This window comes from Peromyscus maniculatus, chromosome 22 (genome assembly GCF_049852395.1).
Source record: "Peromyscus maniculatus bairdii isolate BWxNUB_F1_BW_parent chromosome 22, HU_Pman_BW_mat_3.1, whole genome shotgun sequence".
In the NCBI taxonomy this organism is placed as follows: domain Eukaryota; kingdom Metazoa; phylum Chordata; class Mammalia; order Rodentia; family Cricetidae; genus Peromyscus; species Peromyscus maniculatus.
Window position 1 is genome coordinate 26,044,238 of NC_134873.1, and position 18,839 is coordinate 26,063,076.

At 43.1% G+C, this 18,839-nt stretch overlaps 1 protein-coding gene across 1 annotated transcript in view; it reads right to left on the minus strand.

Moving 5' to 3' along the window:
- Positions 1-18,839, minus strand: part of Vsnl1 (visinin like 1) — a 113,226-nt gene that overhangs the window by 45,150 nt on the left and 49,237 nt on the right. The window contains exon 2 of the mRNA XM_006996441.4: positions 13,837-14,003. Coding sequence (XP_006996503.1) covers positions 13,837-13,998 — 162 coding nt within the window. The 5' untranslated portion in view covers positions 13,999-14,003. The remainder of the gene's footprint in view (positions 1-13,836; positions 14,004-18,839) is intronic.

Genomic DNA, 18,839 nt, shown 5'->3' on the forward strand with positions numbered 1-18,839 from the left:
AAGAAATCTTAAGGAAAACAACAAACAAACAAACAACAACAAAAAAACAACAAAGAGCACAAATTCTCCTTGCAGTCCAAAATCTTTTTTTTTTAATTTTTTATTGTTACCTGCTGCTAAATATTTTTTTCCCTTAAGAGCCTTCCCAGGACCTTGTCCAAGCATTATCCATTTTTACAGCACCATGAGCTGCACCCACCACACTATTGTTAACGCATGGCAATTTGCTCCATGGTCTGTCTGTCTGTCTGTCTATCTGTCTCTCTGTCTCTCTGTCTCTCTTTCTCTCCCCCTTTCTCTGTTCCCATGAGTGTACATATGCATGCTTGAGCAGGTGGAGTCTAGTTGTCAACTTGTATGTCCTTCCTCAAGAGGTACCCCCTTTATTTTTTTTTAAGATGGGGGTCTTTCTTGGGCCTGGAGCTCACCAAGTAGAGTAGGCTGGCTGGTCAGTGTATCCCAGGGACCCTTCTGTTTCTGCCTCTATGGCACTGAGATTAAAAGCTTATGTCACAATACCCACTCTAAAAAATTTTATTTATTCTTTGAGAATGTCCTGTATGTCCACAACCTATTTTGATCATCTTCACCTTTATACCATCCTATATTTTCCAGAATTTGCTCTCTAAAACTTCAGAAATTTATGTCTTCTTTTTAAATTTAATAATTCATTGAGTCTACTTAGTGTTGTCTGTATACACATGTGTAGGGCTATTTATTGATGCATGGATGATGCACTGCCTGGTTTATTTTGTGTCATTTTGACACAAGCTAGAGTCATCAGAGAGGAAGGCATCTCAGTTGAAGAAATGCCTCCATGAGATCCAGCTGTAAGGCATTTTCTCAATTAGTGATCATTGGGGGAGGGCCCAGCCCATGGTGGGTGGGGCCATCCCTGTGCTGGTGGTCCTGGGTTCTAGAAGAAAGCAGACTGAGCAAGCCATGGGAACAAGCCAGTAAGCAGCACCCCTCCATGGCCTCTGCATCAGCTCCTGCCTCCAGGTTCCTGCCCTGTTTGAGTTCCTGTCCTGACTTTCTTCAGTGATGAACAGCAATGTGGAAGTGTGAGCCAAATAAACCCTTTCCTGCCCAGCTTGCTTTTTGGTCATGGTTTTTCTTCACAGCAGTAGAAACTCTAAGACAGATAGATGGTAGTGCTCAGCTTTGTTATGTGGATTCTGGGGCGTTGAACTTGGTCAGGTCCTCATGCTTGAGTGTCAAGCATGTTAACAGTTGAGCTATCTTCTCTGTTCTTGGCTTCTTTCAAATTCAATGAGCTTCTGAGGTCATAATTGCTGACTATTTTCAGGATCCCCAGTTTTTAATTTGGGGCTTTCCTTGAGCAGATGCTCAACAATGTCTAATGATGGAATGGATACAAAAGTGGTTGAAGGGATAAATGCATATAGGGAATACAAAGACCAAACTGTTACTTTGTATCAATAGTTACTCTGTATCAGTAGTTACTCTGAATCAGTACTTACTCTGTATCAGTAGTTACTTTGTATCAGTAATTTTTTTTTTTTGAGGCAGGGTTTCTGTATAGCTTTGAAACCTGTCCTGGAACTCTCTCTGTAAACCAAGCTGGCCTTGAATTCACAGAGATCTACCTGTCTCTGCTTCCCGGATTAAATGCGTGGGCTACCACCTCCCGGCCTATCAGTAAATCTTACTACCAGTGAGAGTACATGTCCAAGCACCCGTGTCTCAGCTCCTCTCACCCATGGACTGGCATTTGCTTCTTATCCCATGCTTCACTCGCCCAGTGCTATGCCACCCCTCCATATATGTGATATTCAAGTCATACAGATACACAAATTCCCTAGACACCAAATTGAGGAGACAGCAGTCTAGGCAGCACACCATGTAGGACTCCCAAAGAGAGAACAAGGTTAGGAGCAGGTGACAGGAAAGGGCACAGGTAATAGGACACCATCCTGGTCATGTTAGAGAATAGTAGTTTCTCCTGTTTGTAGAGTAGACTGTACTTCCTGCAGCACGCAGAGTGGACAGTAAATGGGAGCTTCTGGCCATGTGTTGTGCTATACTTTATGTGCCTGCCTCTCCCCTCAGTCCCCAGCAAAGCCAAGGAAGATATCATGTCCTGCCTGCACAACAGAGCAAGGTGAATCCGAGACACACACACAAACACACACACACACACACACACACACACACACACACACACACACACACACGGTCTATTCCTGTCTATCGGGAACTCTACCCCATCTACCAGGGAGCTCAAATAACTAAATAGCTTCCTTCTCTTCCCACGTCAATGGTTTTCCTTCTACCTATTCACACCGTGACACTAGTAAGTCACTGAGGTCCGATGAACCAGAGCAAGTTGGAGTGTGTGTATGTGTGGGAGCAGAAGCGTGGGGAACAGGAGCTGGAGGCCCCAATGACTGGAGACCAGAGCTGCCTAACCAGTTTAGGCTTCTCCATGAGAGAAAAAAACCAAATTTCTAGTCATGTCGAAGCCACAGGAATCTCTGTTGGTCCTAAGTTAGGCACCCACATAAAGGAACTGAATTTATATGTATGTAAATGTACATATATATGCATGTGTGTAATGCACACCTATAAAATCCTTTACACACTGTCAGCAAATTATTTGTATCTCCTCCATAAATTCAGTTATGATTGGGTCCTTCCAAGACTTATTAACCCATTTGATAATAAACACATGTCAATATGTATTCATAATATAGAATAATAGGTAATGTATAACATCTTTGAAATCTCAAAAATGAATGATGAGAACAATGCTTAGGAAAGTGGTCATGCTTGCCCGATACACCGTGACAATTCTGGTAACCAGAGTCTTGTGACAGAGAGACTGTGTCAACCTGGCTCTGATGACTTCTGGATGGAGAAGATGGATGTGGGTGTCCCATGACATCCCCTTTTCAATGTCACTACTATGTCCTTATCTCGGAAGCTGAACAGACAATAGCCCCAGTGCGCTTCACCCCCAGGACATGACTTAACTCTTCCCAGTTGGTCTGGTCTTATGTAATCTCTCCCAAAGCCAGCTAAAGCTTCATCCAGCCAGTTGCCCTGGCAACCCAGCTGTGTCATCTTGAAAGATGTCTCCAGGCACTGGCTTCTGAATCTGCTGGAGACTTGACTGGGCCTGAGTCGTGAAAGCCACAACATATTAACTACAACACGATGTCATCATTGATTGGGCTCCTGGTAGACATGTCACATTGTTTAAAAGAACACGGATAAAAATAAGCCCTGCCCTGACTATGTGGTGGAATTTACTCAGAAAGCAGGCAAAGCTATCTATTTTGGGAGTCCGTCTATGTCTTCTATGGTTTCCTTTGCCTTTCTTCTACAAGAAAAAAATCCTTTCAATTTTTGCATTTTTCCCTGAAAATCTCATTACCAACTCAAATATAAGCAGTCTCCTTTTCATCAGCCATCCATTTCATATCGAGGATCTTTAGTGTGACATTTCATCCTTTCATTTCCATCTTGGGAAAATGAAAATAGTATTTAAGAACGCTCCTGGATGTGAAATTGCCTAATGTATTCATAAGAAAATTAGCTCGCCACTTGCCTGAGAGAATGGGACATTACATTTTCCTGTCTTCTTGCCCGGCATTCGATATGGAAAGGACCACTCTGAGCCTCTGGAGCTCACTGCTCTGAACTGCATGCTTTGAGATGTTTTCTTTCCCTCTGTTTAGTCTTTGGATTGAATTTTAGTTAAGTTACAAGCTGTCATTTACTCATTTATCAATTCATCCTCTCAGCTAATTAACTTTTTTATCGGACACTAGAGAATCAGAGATGAGTAAAATGTGGGCTCTGCCCTCCTGGGTAACTGGACAGGGAAAGAGCCATAATATCAAGTGATCCGTGCTGCAGGAATTGTTTGTCTAGCAGAGATCTAAGCAATTCTAGAATCCTGACATGGAAGGGACATTCACACGGGAAGAAACAAAGGATCACCTCCCTCTTCTCACCTCCCACCACTCTCCCCATCCACTCTCTTCAGCTGTGCTCAGCTTCTCTCTCTGAACTTTCAGCATTAGCTTCGTTCATACCTGTGTTTCTAGGAGTTGTATTCCTTTCCACCTCTCTAGAACAAAGTAGGAGACTGAAAACTCCTTCCACCCAGTCACAGTTATCATATTTCCCACCCTACTTTTACCCCAAGACCTCTTTGGTTATCTGGCACTTCAGCCAACCATTAAAACACCATCTTGTTTCTTCCCTCATTAATCCCATGTCTTCATACTTGATATGCGCTTAATGTTTATGTTCCCCAAGTCTTATGTTGAAATCCTGAACTTCCAGGTGATGGTAATAGGGGATGATTAGGTCATGGGAATGAGGTTCTTGTAAAAGGGCTTTATACTCTTACACAAGATGCCCAAGAGAGGGTTTAGGGAAAGAGCTCAGTAGGTAAAATATCATACAAGTATGAGTACTTGAGTTTGAATCCCCAGAACCCGCATAAAGCTGAATGTGATAGCATGTATCTATAATCCCAGACCATAATGTGAGATGGGAGATGGATACAGGAGAATCTCCAGAAGTTTGTCGGCCCAACCAATCTGGTATATGTAGTGGTAAGCAGTAGGAAACCACATCTCAAATACAGGAAAAGACAAGGACTGATGAGATTGAAGTTGACCTCTGACCTCTACACATGTGCTGTGGCATGTGCATGTTCACATCACACACACACACACACACACACACACACGAGAGCACATTGGTTTCTCCTACCTTATAAATACAAAGAAAGGAAGCACCATTTTATGAATCAGAAAATCCTCAGTTTCTCAATTTTCCAGTCTCAAGAACCATGAAAATCAACTTTTATTGTTCCTAGGCTACTCAGCTAGTAGTATTTTGTTAGAGCAGTTCCCGTGGATCAAGAAGCTGCCTTGTGGACTTTTTAGGTTGTACCTGCCTGTGAGGAATGAAACAGCAAACTCTACTTAGATTTCAAGCTATAATCAAATGGGATCCAACTCTTTATCTAGAAACTTCTTAGACTAGACAATTGGTGCTTTCCTTGTGTAAATATGTTTCCTACCTCTGTTTTAGCTTGTTATACAGATTGCTTGCTGTATGTTTCTCTAGGCTCAGAAGCTTAGAGAACTATGGATGCCTGACCCAATGTCTTTCCTGCCCCAGTGCTCTCTAGAAGTTATGGGTTTGCTATCGCTATCACTGGTGATGGCTTTCTGAAGATAAATGACAGTTGATGCATCTCTGTGTTACTGACCTCAAGAGGATTTCCCATATGTTAGAGCTAATGAACAATTTAGGCTTATTTTAGAGCTGACTTCTCCCCCTTCTGTCCCCATTGATATTAGGCCTGAGTTTGATCTGTGTGCACCCAGGGCAGGGTCCAAGTCATAGTAACATCAACATGGGCAAAAGATGACTCCCACAAATTCTACAGTGATCCTCAGAGAAAAATGAGAAAAAGGGTCAAAGGCCAAGAACCATTTCAAGTGCAGACAGGGGGAGAGAGAGAGAGAGAGAGAGAGAGAGAGAGAGAGAGAGAGAGAGAGAGAGAGAGAGAGAGAATCACCAGTGATATCAAGTGCTTTCTTCTATCAGGAGCTCAATGGGTGGATACACGTTCTCATGTCGGTGAATCCATTGATTCAAAGGCCCACTGTGTCTCTGATGCCCGTGGATACCAATACCATAACTTCAAAGGGTCAGAAAATCTAGTAAAGCAAAGCTGCCTTACACTGAGAGATTGATATATGAGTTTGCATGTTCAAATACAATCCCTTACGAGAATCAGCCTGTTTCTCCTTCTCCAGCTCCATTTCCAACTAAAAATAAGCTGCCCTTGGCCAATGGGCTGCAGGTAACTAAACAGGGAGCAGCTCTATGTGGCTTCACACTTTCACTATCTGATACATCCTTTTGGATATTAACTAGTGTAGTGGATCTACCCCGGCCCGATATCCCTGTGCCATTCACACACATCTGGCTCCCTATTTGCAAAATGGAGGAAAGGGTGAACTTGGGGGATTTGCAGATGCTCTTCCCAGTCATGCTGAAGACAGAGAAGTTGAGGCATCATGTAAAAGCATTCCTTTAGGATGTGATGGTGGGAAGACTATCGATGGCCCTCTAAATACACCAACCTTATCGTGGGAAAGCCAAATCCCAAGGTGGGAAAGCCATAGAAAGTGATTTCACACCTCTGAGACAGGAGAAGGTTATCACGTGGACCTCTCTGGGGGCAAGAGCTATCTCTTAACTCAAGCCACACTGCCAGCTCATTACTCTCTGAAATGCAATTGGAACCCCATATAAATCCTTGTTTTTCCCAGGCTCTGTCCTTATTGTCTTTTCTTTATGAGATTGAATCATTCTTGCTTTCCACACTAATTCAAGTTGAAATGCAGCCTCGGTCACGCTGGCAGACATCCCACAGGTAAAAAATCCCAAGCTTCTCACTGAGACTTACAGTATCCTTACCAGCTCAGTTGAAATGACATTACATCTTATGTAACAACGGTTTTCCCCAAGGGAATAAAATGCATCTCTGTGTAAGTTTGACCAACAACTTTTTAAAATAAGCGCTATTCTCAGTTATCTTGGATTAACAAGTGGAATCTCACTCCTTGAAAACTGATCATCCCCCTATTTTTTTTTTTTTTTGAGCTCACAATTCTATTTTCAAAATTGATTTGAAAGACAGTGGTTCAGACTGGAAGGCTGGATCAGTTGGAAACAGGAAAGTGTCTGTTGGGCAAGCATGAAGGTCTGAGTTTGAATCCTCAGCACATACATAAAAGCTGGACATGGTAGTGTATGTACATAACTCCAGTGCTGGCAGGGGTAGAGACAGGTGGACCCCTGGAGCTCATTTTCCAGTTAGCCTCTCTAAATTCAAATGCTCCAGGTTCAGTGAGAGACCCTGCCTCGACAAAATAAGGTGGGGAGCGTCAGAGGAAGACATCTGACATTGACTTTTAGGTTCCACATGCATGTGTTTGTGTGGCACACACACGTGCACACACCAACATGAACACATTCAAACACCACCCACACATACATACACACACATACAAACCCCGCCCCAATGTCATCTTTTATTTCTTTTAGTAAAATGTCTTCTGGAGAAGCAAGGTCTTGATTGCTTCCCCATTTGTATCAGCATAGAGCTAGATCTTAAGGAAACAGCTCAGTCTAGGTCTTGAATAACTTGTGGACAGTTTATTCTCTCTCTCTCTCTCTCTCTCTCTCTCTCTCTCTCTCTCTCTCTCTCTCTCTCTCTCTCTCTCTCTCTCTGTTGTATACACCCATATGCAGTGCCCAAGCAGACTAGAAGAGGGTGATGAATGTGTTCAGCTTTATTACTCTCAGCCCTATTCTCTTTCATTAAACCTGGAATTAGACTAGTGGAAAAACCTTCGGAAGGGTCTCATGTCTGCTCCTTCTAACTCTCTCCTGGGGTTACAGGCACACATACAATCATAACTGGCTTTTAAACACAAGTTTTGGAGATTTGAATCGAAGTCTTCAAGCTTTCTCACAAGTGCTATCACTTGCTGAGCCACATCCTCCACCCAGAAACTTCTATTCTTATTTGTATGCCATTGAAGTTAATTTGAAAGTCAAGTTTAGAAAAGGAGTTTTCTTTTCTGTCTTAGTGATAGTCAGTAACTAGTGTCAATGGGACCTAGAACATCCTGTCAGTCAATGGGTAGAAGCATCTTTTGCAGCTCTTATCATTTCTTGGGTCTATTCAAATTTCTGCAAATCTAATGAATGCAGTATATATATCCACACACCCACATACATATACTGTTCATTAGTGGTAATAGAAGTAGAAGTCCTGCAGTTTACAGAAGGATAACCCCTGGTTAATATCTAGAAACTCAATTTGTTACCTGTGTATTTTCTCCACTGTATCTACCTGGCGGCTAGCAACCCTGAGGAGCACACCCATCCACCTGTCAACAGGACAGTCAGCCCAAGTGACCAGTGCGGACATTTAAGAGCTATTGATATAGATCAACTTTTAGGTTTGTTCTGATGCTGTGACACTTGTCCAAAAATGAAGGCACTTGTCCAAAGTTATGCAGCAGTTAAACAAGACCAATTCTATAAAACAAAGGTTTATACCTACAATCCTATACTTACTATATATTATGCACAACTTTCAGAAAGAATGCTTTGCATTCCAGATAGTAGACTTTAAAAGCATGAGCAAAGACTGAAAGAATTCTGAATACATTATCAAATATAATTTGTTATTTTATTAAATATATTTATTACCAAATATTCAGGTACTCTGAATTTAATAATTTTAATTATTTATATATGTGTATGGGCATGTAGTGTATGGATGGGTGGTGGATGTATATGGGTGTGTGTGTGTGTCTTTTTCTAAAATGGTACATACTTGGAGACCAAAGGAGGATGTTAGATATCCTACCCTATTACTCTCTACTTTATTCCCTTGAGACAGGGTCTTTCACTGAATCTGGATCCAGGCTGACAGTCAGGAAGCTCTACAGTGCTAGGGTTCCAGGCACATGATCAAATGCTCCTTGCTTTTCAGGTGATTTTGTAGTTTTAGTATCAGGCCCGCATACCTGTACAGCACATGCTTATACCCACTGAGGCATCTTCCCAGGCCCTGTAACATTGACTTTTGTTTGCCTATATGACACTGGGCAATTCTGCCAATAGGATTTTCAGGAGTAGACTTTATTTTCCAATGCTTTTAGCCCAGAGGGTTGTTCAAACATTTGACACTGGAATTTGATGCCGTCAACTACAAACATATTGAGCCAAATTCATTCGGAGCTATCCCAGGATTCATGCAGCCCATGGGCTACAGGTTGGATATGCCTGGCCTAGAGAAGTTTTGCTGAACACCACTGGTATCTTTTCCTCCAAATTAAGATGGTTTTGCAAAGTGAAAATAAGTCAACTTTCCAGCTCTCCCAGGCTTGGAGCTTCCTGCAGATAATGCATGCCTACATGGTATCTACTCCACTGAAAGCACACAGAAAACAGTCCACGAATGAGTAAATGAGCCAGGCATTGAAACTAACTGCTCATAGATGGAAGAGCTGCAAGGATGTTTTCTAACACCAAATTACAGATGCTCTTCAAGAAATGGCCACTTGGAGGGGCATGGGATGATTTGGCAGGAACTCTTCTGTTGCATGTGAATAATTTTTATTTAAAATTCAAACCATCAAACAGGCAGGCGATGATCAAACTGGACTTCAGGTGCTGCCATCCTTTGCCTCACTGACATCTACCACTCTTTTGAGAAGAAAACTTGGGACAGCGAACTAAGCTGAGGCTCGGGTCACTTGGGCTGGAGTCTAGCCAAACAACATCTAGCTAGCTTTGTGGGCATCTCTGGGAAATGAGCATCTCCTTTCTGGAGAGGGCGGTATAAGAATCGGGATACTGAGTGGTTGGTGGGTGACAGGTTTAAAAAATGTCCTGTGGCCTCAGAGATGGCTTGGTAAGTAAAGGCGCTTGCCATGCAAGTCTGAAGATGTGAGTTTGATCCCCTGAACCCACATAAAGGGGTGAAGAAATGACTCCATACGTGAACATCACACACACACACACACACACACACACACACACACACACACACACACACACTAAAAATGCCTTGAAGGTCAATCCCCATTCCCTTTAGCCTTTGGCATCCGGGGGAGGCTTTGTTCTTGGGGAGACCCAGTGCTCAGTGTGTGAGAATCCATGATGGAAGTGGAGATGGCACAGTCTTAGTCTGTGTCCTAAGAGCCTGCTCCCCAATTCTGGAATGCATAGTGGGTGTCATGATATGACTAAAGCTTGATTGTCTGCTGAACCTTCATAGAGCCCTGGGTCTGCCTCTTGTGTATCTTCCTGTTCTGCCATCAAACTTGGCACATGAAATAAAACCCACTCTAGTCTCGGTTCTCTGAGAAGAGGAGTAGATCACTCATGATGCAAACATAGCCTATTATGGGCTGTAAATCAATTTCATTTCCTTTTTCTTTGGGACTCCACCAAGTGAGGTGGCAAGACAAGACTTATTATTTTCACCTATAAATAAGGAAACAGATCCGGAGAGGCGGGGAATCGGCAAATGTAGCCCAGCTGAGATTGAACTGCACATCTGTTAGTCTCTAAATGCCAAGAATATTTTAACTAACCCTGTGACGACTTGTGTAACTCACCCAGAGGCAACCCAAACAACTCCTGAGAATAATAATCTTGAAAGTCAAATTTCCAATATGTATTAACATCTATTTAGGGCTCTTTGCAGGATGCTGCTGCAGTGGTCATTGTGGTTTTGGGATTGACCTGACTGGGGAGATGGGTGAATGCAGAAATGATAGACATGTGTAGAAAAGCTGGGGTCAGGTGGGCCGTGTGCTCTGATGGAGATGCACTAGCCGCAGCGTGGAAACTTGGAAAATTTATTATATACAGATGTTATAGACAGCTGAAGGAGGAGGCTGGTCGGATAATCTTAGTAGTGGGTCTCGTCTCTGTAGGGGGGCATTCTCAGGCTACAGTCATCTAGGAAGAGGAAGCTGTGATTGATGCTCTCAAATATTGTTAATATTTACATTCAGACCAGGGTAAGGCCTCGCCATTCCCATGGCTGAGTCAGTAGGATCCTTGACATGACTGCTCATGCCAACATCGTGTACTCACTCAGGACTTCATCCGCTCTCCATACTCTGCTAGGCTTGTGCTTGGTTTTGATATCACACTGGCAAGGCAAGCTAGGAATACCTTAATCCACCCAGGAGGAAGACTCCAGGAGAGGGCACTTCCTCCCTCAGGTGGGGTTGCTTGTTCATCTCCAGAGTTGGATTATTTTTGAAGATTGCCATGGCTTCTCTGAAAATGGATTAAAATGGCAAACCGTCTTAATCTTGTGATCTTGGTTTGGCAATCAAAATGATTGCTGGAAAGTGGAAGTGCTTATGGTTAGAAGATCAGGTGCGTGGTTCCTGTTGGTAAAATGCAGTTCTTGTCAGCCTAGCCACAGCAGTGCTGGGGGCAGGGAGAATAATGCAGCCTCTGCTAGGACATCTGTGACCAGAGACACAGACATTCCTGGGCACACAGGAAGCCAGGCGCTCCTGACAGGGGGGCCCTTCTATCAGTTGGAGAAGGCTCAGAGTTTACATGTGCTGATGGCAAAGGAACCTGCACTCTACTAATTTTCTAGGGCTGCCAAGATGAAGTACCAGATACTGATGGATTACATAAGAGTGAGATGCTATGGTATATGGTTCTGGAGGCTGCAAATCCTAGACAAGGCATTGACAGGGTTGATTTCTTCTGAGGGAGGTCTCTGTGACTTCCAGATGTTTTTTTCATGGTCTTCTTTCCATATGTCCTGTGTCCAGAGGTTTTTTTTTTTTTAAATTTCTATAAGGATAGAATTCACAGTGGGTGGGCACCCACTCTGTTGACTTTGCTTCAAGATGCTCTTTAAGGACCCTACACCGGAACACAGCCACATTCATATATACTAAGGGATAAGATGTCAACACACCAATTTAGAGGGGTTACAGCGTAGCAGATAAGAGGTCCTGAGCTTGGAAAAAACAAGCTCAGGTGGGGTGGGGGTAGAAGCATATCTGTTCTACTTCTGCTCAGAATTCCTACACAAAATACAAACAATTAGTTACTCAGATCTTCTTAAGAATGCCAGAGTGATCTTAAATTTGTATGTGTGTGTGTGTATATATATATATATATATATATGAAAATGTATGCATTATATATAATATACATACTCGTATACACACATGCATGTATATATACATACATATATATGTCTATATATATATGTGTGTTTTTATGTCCTGGTGTTTATTGTCAACTTGATACAACCAAGAGTCACCTGGGGAGAGGGAGTCCCAATGGAGGGATTTCCCAGGTCAGCCTGGCCTGTGGCAATATCTGTGGGGACCTATCTTGATCGTTCACTGATAATAGGAAGGCCCAGCTCACTGTGGGTGGTCCTACTCCTGACCAGTAGTTCTAGGTTCTAGAAAGCTGGGCAAGCAGGAGCCAGAAGGAGCAAGCCTGGAACAGTGTTCCTCCGTGGTTTCTGTTTCAGCTCCTGCCCTGGCTCCCCTCAGTGATACGTGGTGACTTGGACGTGTAAGCCAAATAACGTCTTTAGTCAGAGCTTTTATCATAGCAATGGAAAGAGTAATCATAACTCTGTGTGTGTGTGTGTGTGTGTGTGTGTGTGTGTGTGTGTGTGTGTGTGTGTGTACGCCACAGCACATGTGTAGAGGTAAGAGGATAGTTTGTAGGACTTGCTTCTCTTTCTGACATTCTATCACGTGGTGTTTGGGGATCACACCCAGGTAGCTGAGTTTGGCGGCAAGTGCCTTCACCATCCGAGTCATCTCAGAGACCTCCCATTGTGATCTACCACGTCCATGTGCATTGCACAACATATGTTCCTTTCTACATACACTTGATGATATGATGTTTCATATACCCTTACGGTTTTTACATGAACAGAACTGATCAGTCACCACTTGGGGTGCCTGGCAATCACCAGTAGCCCATGCAATATCTGACTATTAGTTTAGTTAGCTAGCTGGTCAGCTTTTAATTCAATACGCAGCCACAAACTCACTGTCCTGAAGCATGCTGAGACTTTAATACAATCTGTACCTCACCACACAGCCATAGCCCTACCTCCTCTCTCACTTCTTCCTCTCTTCCTTCCCCACTCCTTCATTTTCCCTTTTTCTATCCCCTCATTGTACGGAACATGTTGTCCTACAAAGAAATCTTATTCCTGTCTAATTTAGGATCTCTGAACTTACTTTTGTACGCGTGTTTTTAGCATTGCTGGAGTTCGACCGTCTCAATGGTAAACATGTCGTAGCTCCGTTTTCCATGTTCCCGAGGATGGATGGGCCTTTGGGTTGCTTCCCAGTCTCATCATTGTGAGCAGAGCAGCTATGAACATGCCCCTTCTTGAGCATGTGTATGAGTGGAGGTGCTGGCTCAGAGGCGGTGGGTGATAAATGCTCAGCCCTGGAGATAAAGGTGCTCGAAGCGCTACATAAACCTCCCACGCATGGATACACACCTGGATAGTTCACATAGCTCACACTGACATTTGTTATAATAAAATAATAAAAAGCGACATTTTTCTACTTGGTATTTCAGCCAGAAAAGGTTAAAACAAAAAAAACCGGCATCTCTCCCGCCAGTGTAACATTATGTAAGTGTCTGTCCACAAGATGGAATGCCCTAGTTTATGCCACGGGCACTGTGATTCACAAACTCAAGCAAACCCAAACAACACCCCTGCAGCAGAGACTGTACTTTGAAGATAGCTGCTATCCATGGAAAGATTAGCATCTAAGCAGTAGAAAGTATTTAGTCCCTGGTAAGCATTGATGATTCGATACATGTACTACCTTCTTCTCAATGAGCTGTGTTGGGACTTTGAATCCTTACCTGCAGACAGAACATTTCATGGTGAAAAATTGCTCACAGGTACATTCTCTTTAAGGAAAAAAATATGTGTCCATCTCCATATCTGTCTATGCATGTATGATCACCAGCAGACGCTGTCTCGGGGGTTTTTATGGCACTTTCAGCAGGGGCTGTCACCATCTAAAACCATATTCAGTGTTTTAACAACTATTTTTTTTTCTTGTTCAGAACTTGCCTCACTTATCTGTAGAAACCCCCCCCCCCACACACACACCTCTGCATCAAAACAGCAGAGTAAAGGTTAGAATGGAGAGCCTCCAGAGTTGAAGTTAGCCAGCTAGATCTCATGTGGAAGGGGAAGCCATTGGAATTGCGTACCTTCACGTACAGCTGCTGGAACTCCTCCAGGTTCAGCCTCCCGCTCGGACAGTCCTTCAGGAACCCCTTGTACCACTGCTTGAGCTCATGCTCGTTGAACTCGGTGCTCTTCACCAGGTCCTCCATGACTTCGGGGGCCAGTTTGCTATTCTGTTTCCCCATTATGCCTGCGGAGAACCACAAACCACATCAATGCAGGTCACCGCAGTGGCCAGAACTCACTTCTGCCCGTTGGATCACAGACTCCCTGGGTCTGCCTCCTTCCACTTGGTGTTCGAGCATAGACAGGGCCAGGAAAACCCCTTTGGACAAGCCTGAGGTCTGGGCAGCTCATCCTTCCCATCATCATGTCACCTGTCACAGGGCATTGACTCCCCGGTGGAAACCAGACAGCCGTCGTCCATGATGTTTGTCAGGTATATGGAAGCTTGCGGGTTACTGCCGTGAGTTACAGTTCCCTAGTGCTTGATAGCTACGCATCTAATTCTACATTTAACTTGCAGAGGTATTGGGAGAGAGATGGACAAGAACCGTGGAAGGACTTTATAACCAAAAGTTTAAAAATCGATTTGGAAAACCTGATCATCTATCGTAGTGTCTTCTCGGTTCGTCTAGTTCCCAAGTCCTGTTTTTTTCTTTTTCTTTTTTTTTTTTTTCTAATGAAAGCAGCCCATTTTGACTATTACAGCAATTCTTATTCTTCTCAATGTTAGATATTCCCTACAAAACCATCTTTGGTGTTGACTTTTTCTACAAATTGGTTAGTGAATTTTTATCAACTAGATTTCATCCTGTCGTTTTTAATCTTTCGAAGTTCAAATGCCAGTGCCTGAAGCCATATCTCCTACATGAACTGCAAGTTTGCATGGTCAACAGCAGAGCAGAGAGTGGGAGGACATGTCAGGTTCAGAATCTTCAGATTGTCACCTTGATTTGTAGTTAACTACGTGCGTTAGATACAGAAATATTAATTACCATCCTCTTTCAATTTCTTCATAAAATAAATTAGCAGATGAAGCAGAATCCAGCTTTACTGTGATAGCTAATTAAGAAGCAAATAGGCAAAGATTAAAAAGAATAACTTGAAACTAAAATAGTTGTATTTTTGCTGGATAATTAATATTTTAAATCCTTTTATACTGAGAGCTGCTGGTAGCCAAAGACCATTTGAGTATATAATAAGAAATACCCCATTTGTTCAAAAGGCAGCAATTCCATAATGCCTTGGATGATGGTTTTCTCTAACAGAACCCTTGGTTCTGATAGGTTGACCTTCTGAACACTAGTTGTCACCTGCTGTATACTCCAACAGTCTTTTGAAACCAACAGCTCTCAATATCTTTAATGTTGTTGTTTTATTATAATAAGATAACTAAACTGTGGCCAATCGGCCACAGAGTGGCTGAAGAAAAATTCATGAAAATCTGAGGACACATCAGAAAGAGGCAATGACCAGAATTGTTTAAGATCTAGCAGCAGGGTGATTTAGGTTTGAAAGAATGTATTCAGGTGGACCAGTTATTCCATGTGCTCTAAGCAGGTCGGTACTTGTAACAGCCCTGAGGGAAAAATGTCATCTCATACTTTACTATTGTAATTATTTTAAGCTGCGCCAAAAGCAGATCCTGCACCCTTCATCAGTAACCCGCCCTGACACTGAACAGGTCTTCCACTGTAATGAAACCAAACCAGGCTGCCTTACTTCCAGGAAAGTTTCCACCTTGGCATCATCCCAGCAGCACAGAGCCACTCAGAGGACACTTTCGGAGGGCCAGTTATTTTCCAACCTCCTCTGTTTGACAGAGGGGCTCTGGGATCAGCAACCCTGCCCCTTATCAGGGAGCCTTTCTATTTAGTGTTGCTTTGAATTTTACTTCTAAGTCTTTTATTAGCAACTGTCTCTTAATTATAAGTTACTGTGGCATTCCACAGCTGGATGTGGAAATCAAGTGGATACTCAGGTGTGAGATTTAATTAATCTGGATAAGAAAACTGTAATTTACCGTTAGCCTCAGAATCAAAAGATGGACTGCCAAAACTCTCAGACTGTTACTTTGTTCTTTTTTTTTTTTTTTTTTTTAGAAAGATATCAACTTTCATTATTGATTAGAATCCAACCTCATAATAATAACTACGGAATATATAATGTTGGCTTGGAGAAGGCCCTAAATCAACTTGTGGGTCACAGCCCCCTTTCACAGGAGTTGCCTAGGACCATCAGAAAACACAGATATTTACATTATGATTCATAGCAGTAGCAAAATTACAGTTATGAAATAGCAATGAAAATAATTTTATGATGGGGGGGGTCACCACAACATGAGGAACTGTATTAAAGGGTCACAGAATTAGGAAGGCTGAGAATCACTGGCCTATGGAGCACTTCACATACTTCAACAAGGACCAGGACATCTCCCCAAGACTCAGAACACTGTGGTAGCTTCTACAAGATCACACAACCAAGGAAATGCAGAGCTGGGGTATGAATCTGGATTTACGAGACTAGAGGGCATCAGCAGAGATACGCAAGGGGATGGAAGTGTCTCTGGAATAGAAGAGGAGGAACAGAAGTAGGAGGGTCAGAGAGATCTGATCACTTTAAAGAAGGGAAAAAAAGAGAGATGGGTCGTGTTGCTGGATTGGCTGGCCTGTTAGAGAAAGATTCACCAAAATCACACTTGGTAGATATGTATTAATTAATCATGAGAAATAGGTTAAAAGTTATGAGAAACCACGATCCAAATACCTGTAGAAAATCAGCAGTGTATCAGGTTAAGAGAAAATGGATTCTCCATGGATCATTTGCGATGCCTTAAGCTGTTCCCACTGGCTGGGAGGGGATGAATATCTTTTTCACATACAAGGGGCATTGTCAGGGCTGTGAGTCATAATTCTGGAGAACCAAGTGCATAACTTCATGCCTTTTGGTTACAGTCACGGTCAATGTTGTTGCCCAGGTGTGCCCAGAGTGGGTGGATCATGCACAAAGTCCTGTTACGGCCTGCTGCAGTCACTGTGCTACTTACTGTCCTTGTCCCCCCAACCCCCAACCCGGGCCTCATCAGGCTCTCCTCCCTCCTCCCTCCCCAGGTTCTATCCTAACCTCCCACAGTGCATAGCTGCTTGAGTAAAGTTTTGAGTCACTGACCTCAAACCTCAGCATGCCCCCGTGTCCCCAGCCCACAGCCCCATCTCCTGAGCACAGCACATGCTCTGCCGCTTGCCAAGTAGCCTCACTTTCTTCTGGTTTGTTGTTTCACGCCCGTAGGGTAACAATAATGAGCAGTTACAGGTTTCAGAGCTCGTACATTGCAGACTTCCAGGTTCCCTAGAATGACGTCCCCCTTTGTCATCTTAGCCAATTTCTTCCTTTTCCTTTAAGGAACCTCAGCTCACATCCCACCTTCTGTAAGACCTTCATGGTGGAGTGACCCTCTATCCCAGGTCTCTCTCTTCTCTTGGTATAGCTTCCATGATCCTTATTTTCCTACTGGATTTTCTTTTCTTTTTTTTTTTTTTTTTGTTTTTTGTTTTTTGAGAGAGAGAGAGACAGAGACAGAGACAGAGACAGAGATGCAGAGGTGAAGGATGACTGTCTTTGCATCCTTGGTAATTCCTATTGGATGTTCCACAAACAGATTTTTTTTTTTGGTGATATATATTTTTTATTTTACAATACCATTCAGTTCTACATATCAGCCATGGGTTCCCCTATTCTCCCCCCTCCCACGCCCTCCCCTTACCCCCAGCCCACCCTCCATTCCCACCTCCTCCAGGACAAGTCCTCCCCCGAGGACTGTGATCGACTTGGTAGACTCAGTCCAGAGAGGTCCAGTCCCTTCCTCCCAGACTAAGCCAAGTGTCCCTGCATAAGTTCCTGGTTTCAAACAGCCAACTCATGGAATGAGCACAGGACTTGGTCCCACTGCCTAGATGCCTCCCAAACTGATCAAGCCAATCAACTGTCTCACCTATTCAGAGGGCCTGATCCAGCTGGGAGCCCCTCAGTCTTTGGTTCATAGTTCATGTGTTTCCATTCATTTGGCTATTTTTTTTCAATAATTGAGTAAAACTGAAATTTATTATATGCCACAGTCGTCCTAGGGACCTCCATGCTATATATATAGCCTCTATGGTTCTATGGGTTGTGGTCTGATTGTTCATTTTATATCTAGAATCCACCAATGAGTGAGTACATACCATAACTGTCTTTCTGGGTTAGGGTTACCTCACTCAGGATGATTTTTTCTAGTTCCATCCATTTGCCTGCAAATTTCATGCTTTCATTGTTTTTCTCTGCTGAGTAGTACTCCATTGTGTATATGTACCACATTTTTTTCATCCATTCTTCCATTGATGGGCATCTAGGTTGTTTCCAGGTTCTGGCTATTACAAATAGTGCTGCTATGAACATAGCTGAGCATGTATCTTTATGGTATGTATCAGCATTCTTTGGGTATATGCCCAAGAGTGGGATGGCTGGGTCTTGAGGTAGTTCGATTCCTAATTTTCTGAGAAACCGCCATACTGATTTCCATAGTGGCACAAACAGATTTTGAGGGAATCAGTAGTAGGGCAGACTCACATATCTGATCTACATTTTCCCAGAGAAGTGAGTCTCATCTCGATTTGAAGAGAGCTGATGGACTCATAAGTCTGAGATACAGCCCACAGGTGGCAGAAATGTTTTGCTTAACTCCGTGGAAATTAGCCTGCCTTGCTCAAGATGGGTTCCCTGTCTGTTCTCATCTGCTACTTCTGAATACCTTAAAGGCAGAGTCTACATCTTTTACCTCAGCATCCCTGGGGGCCGATAGAAAGATGGTGAGTAGCAAGGTTTTTCAAACAAATGGGTGTGCATGACTTAATGCTTCCAACTCGTGGACTTTTCATTCTGGGCTATGAGAATGAAATAGCCAAGTAATATATAGTGATATGAGCCAAGTAATCTTTCTTGTTATGGAACCAGAATGGCAGAAAAAGAAAAAAAAATGACAACAAGA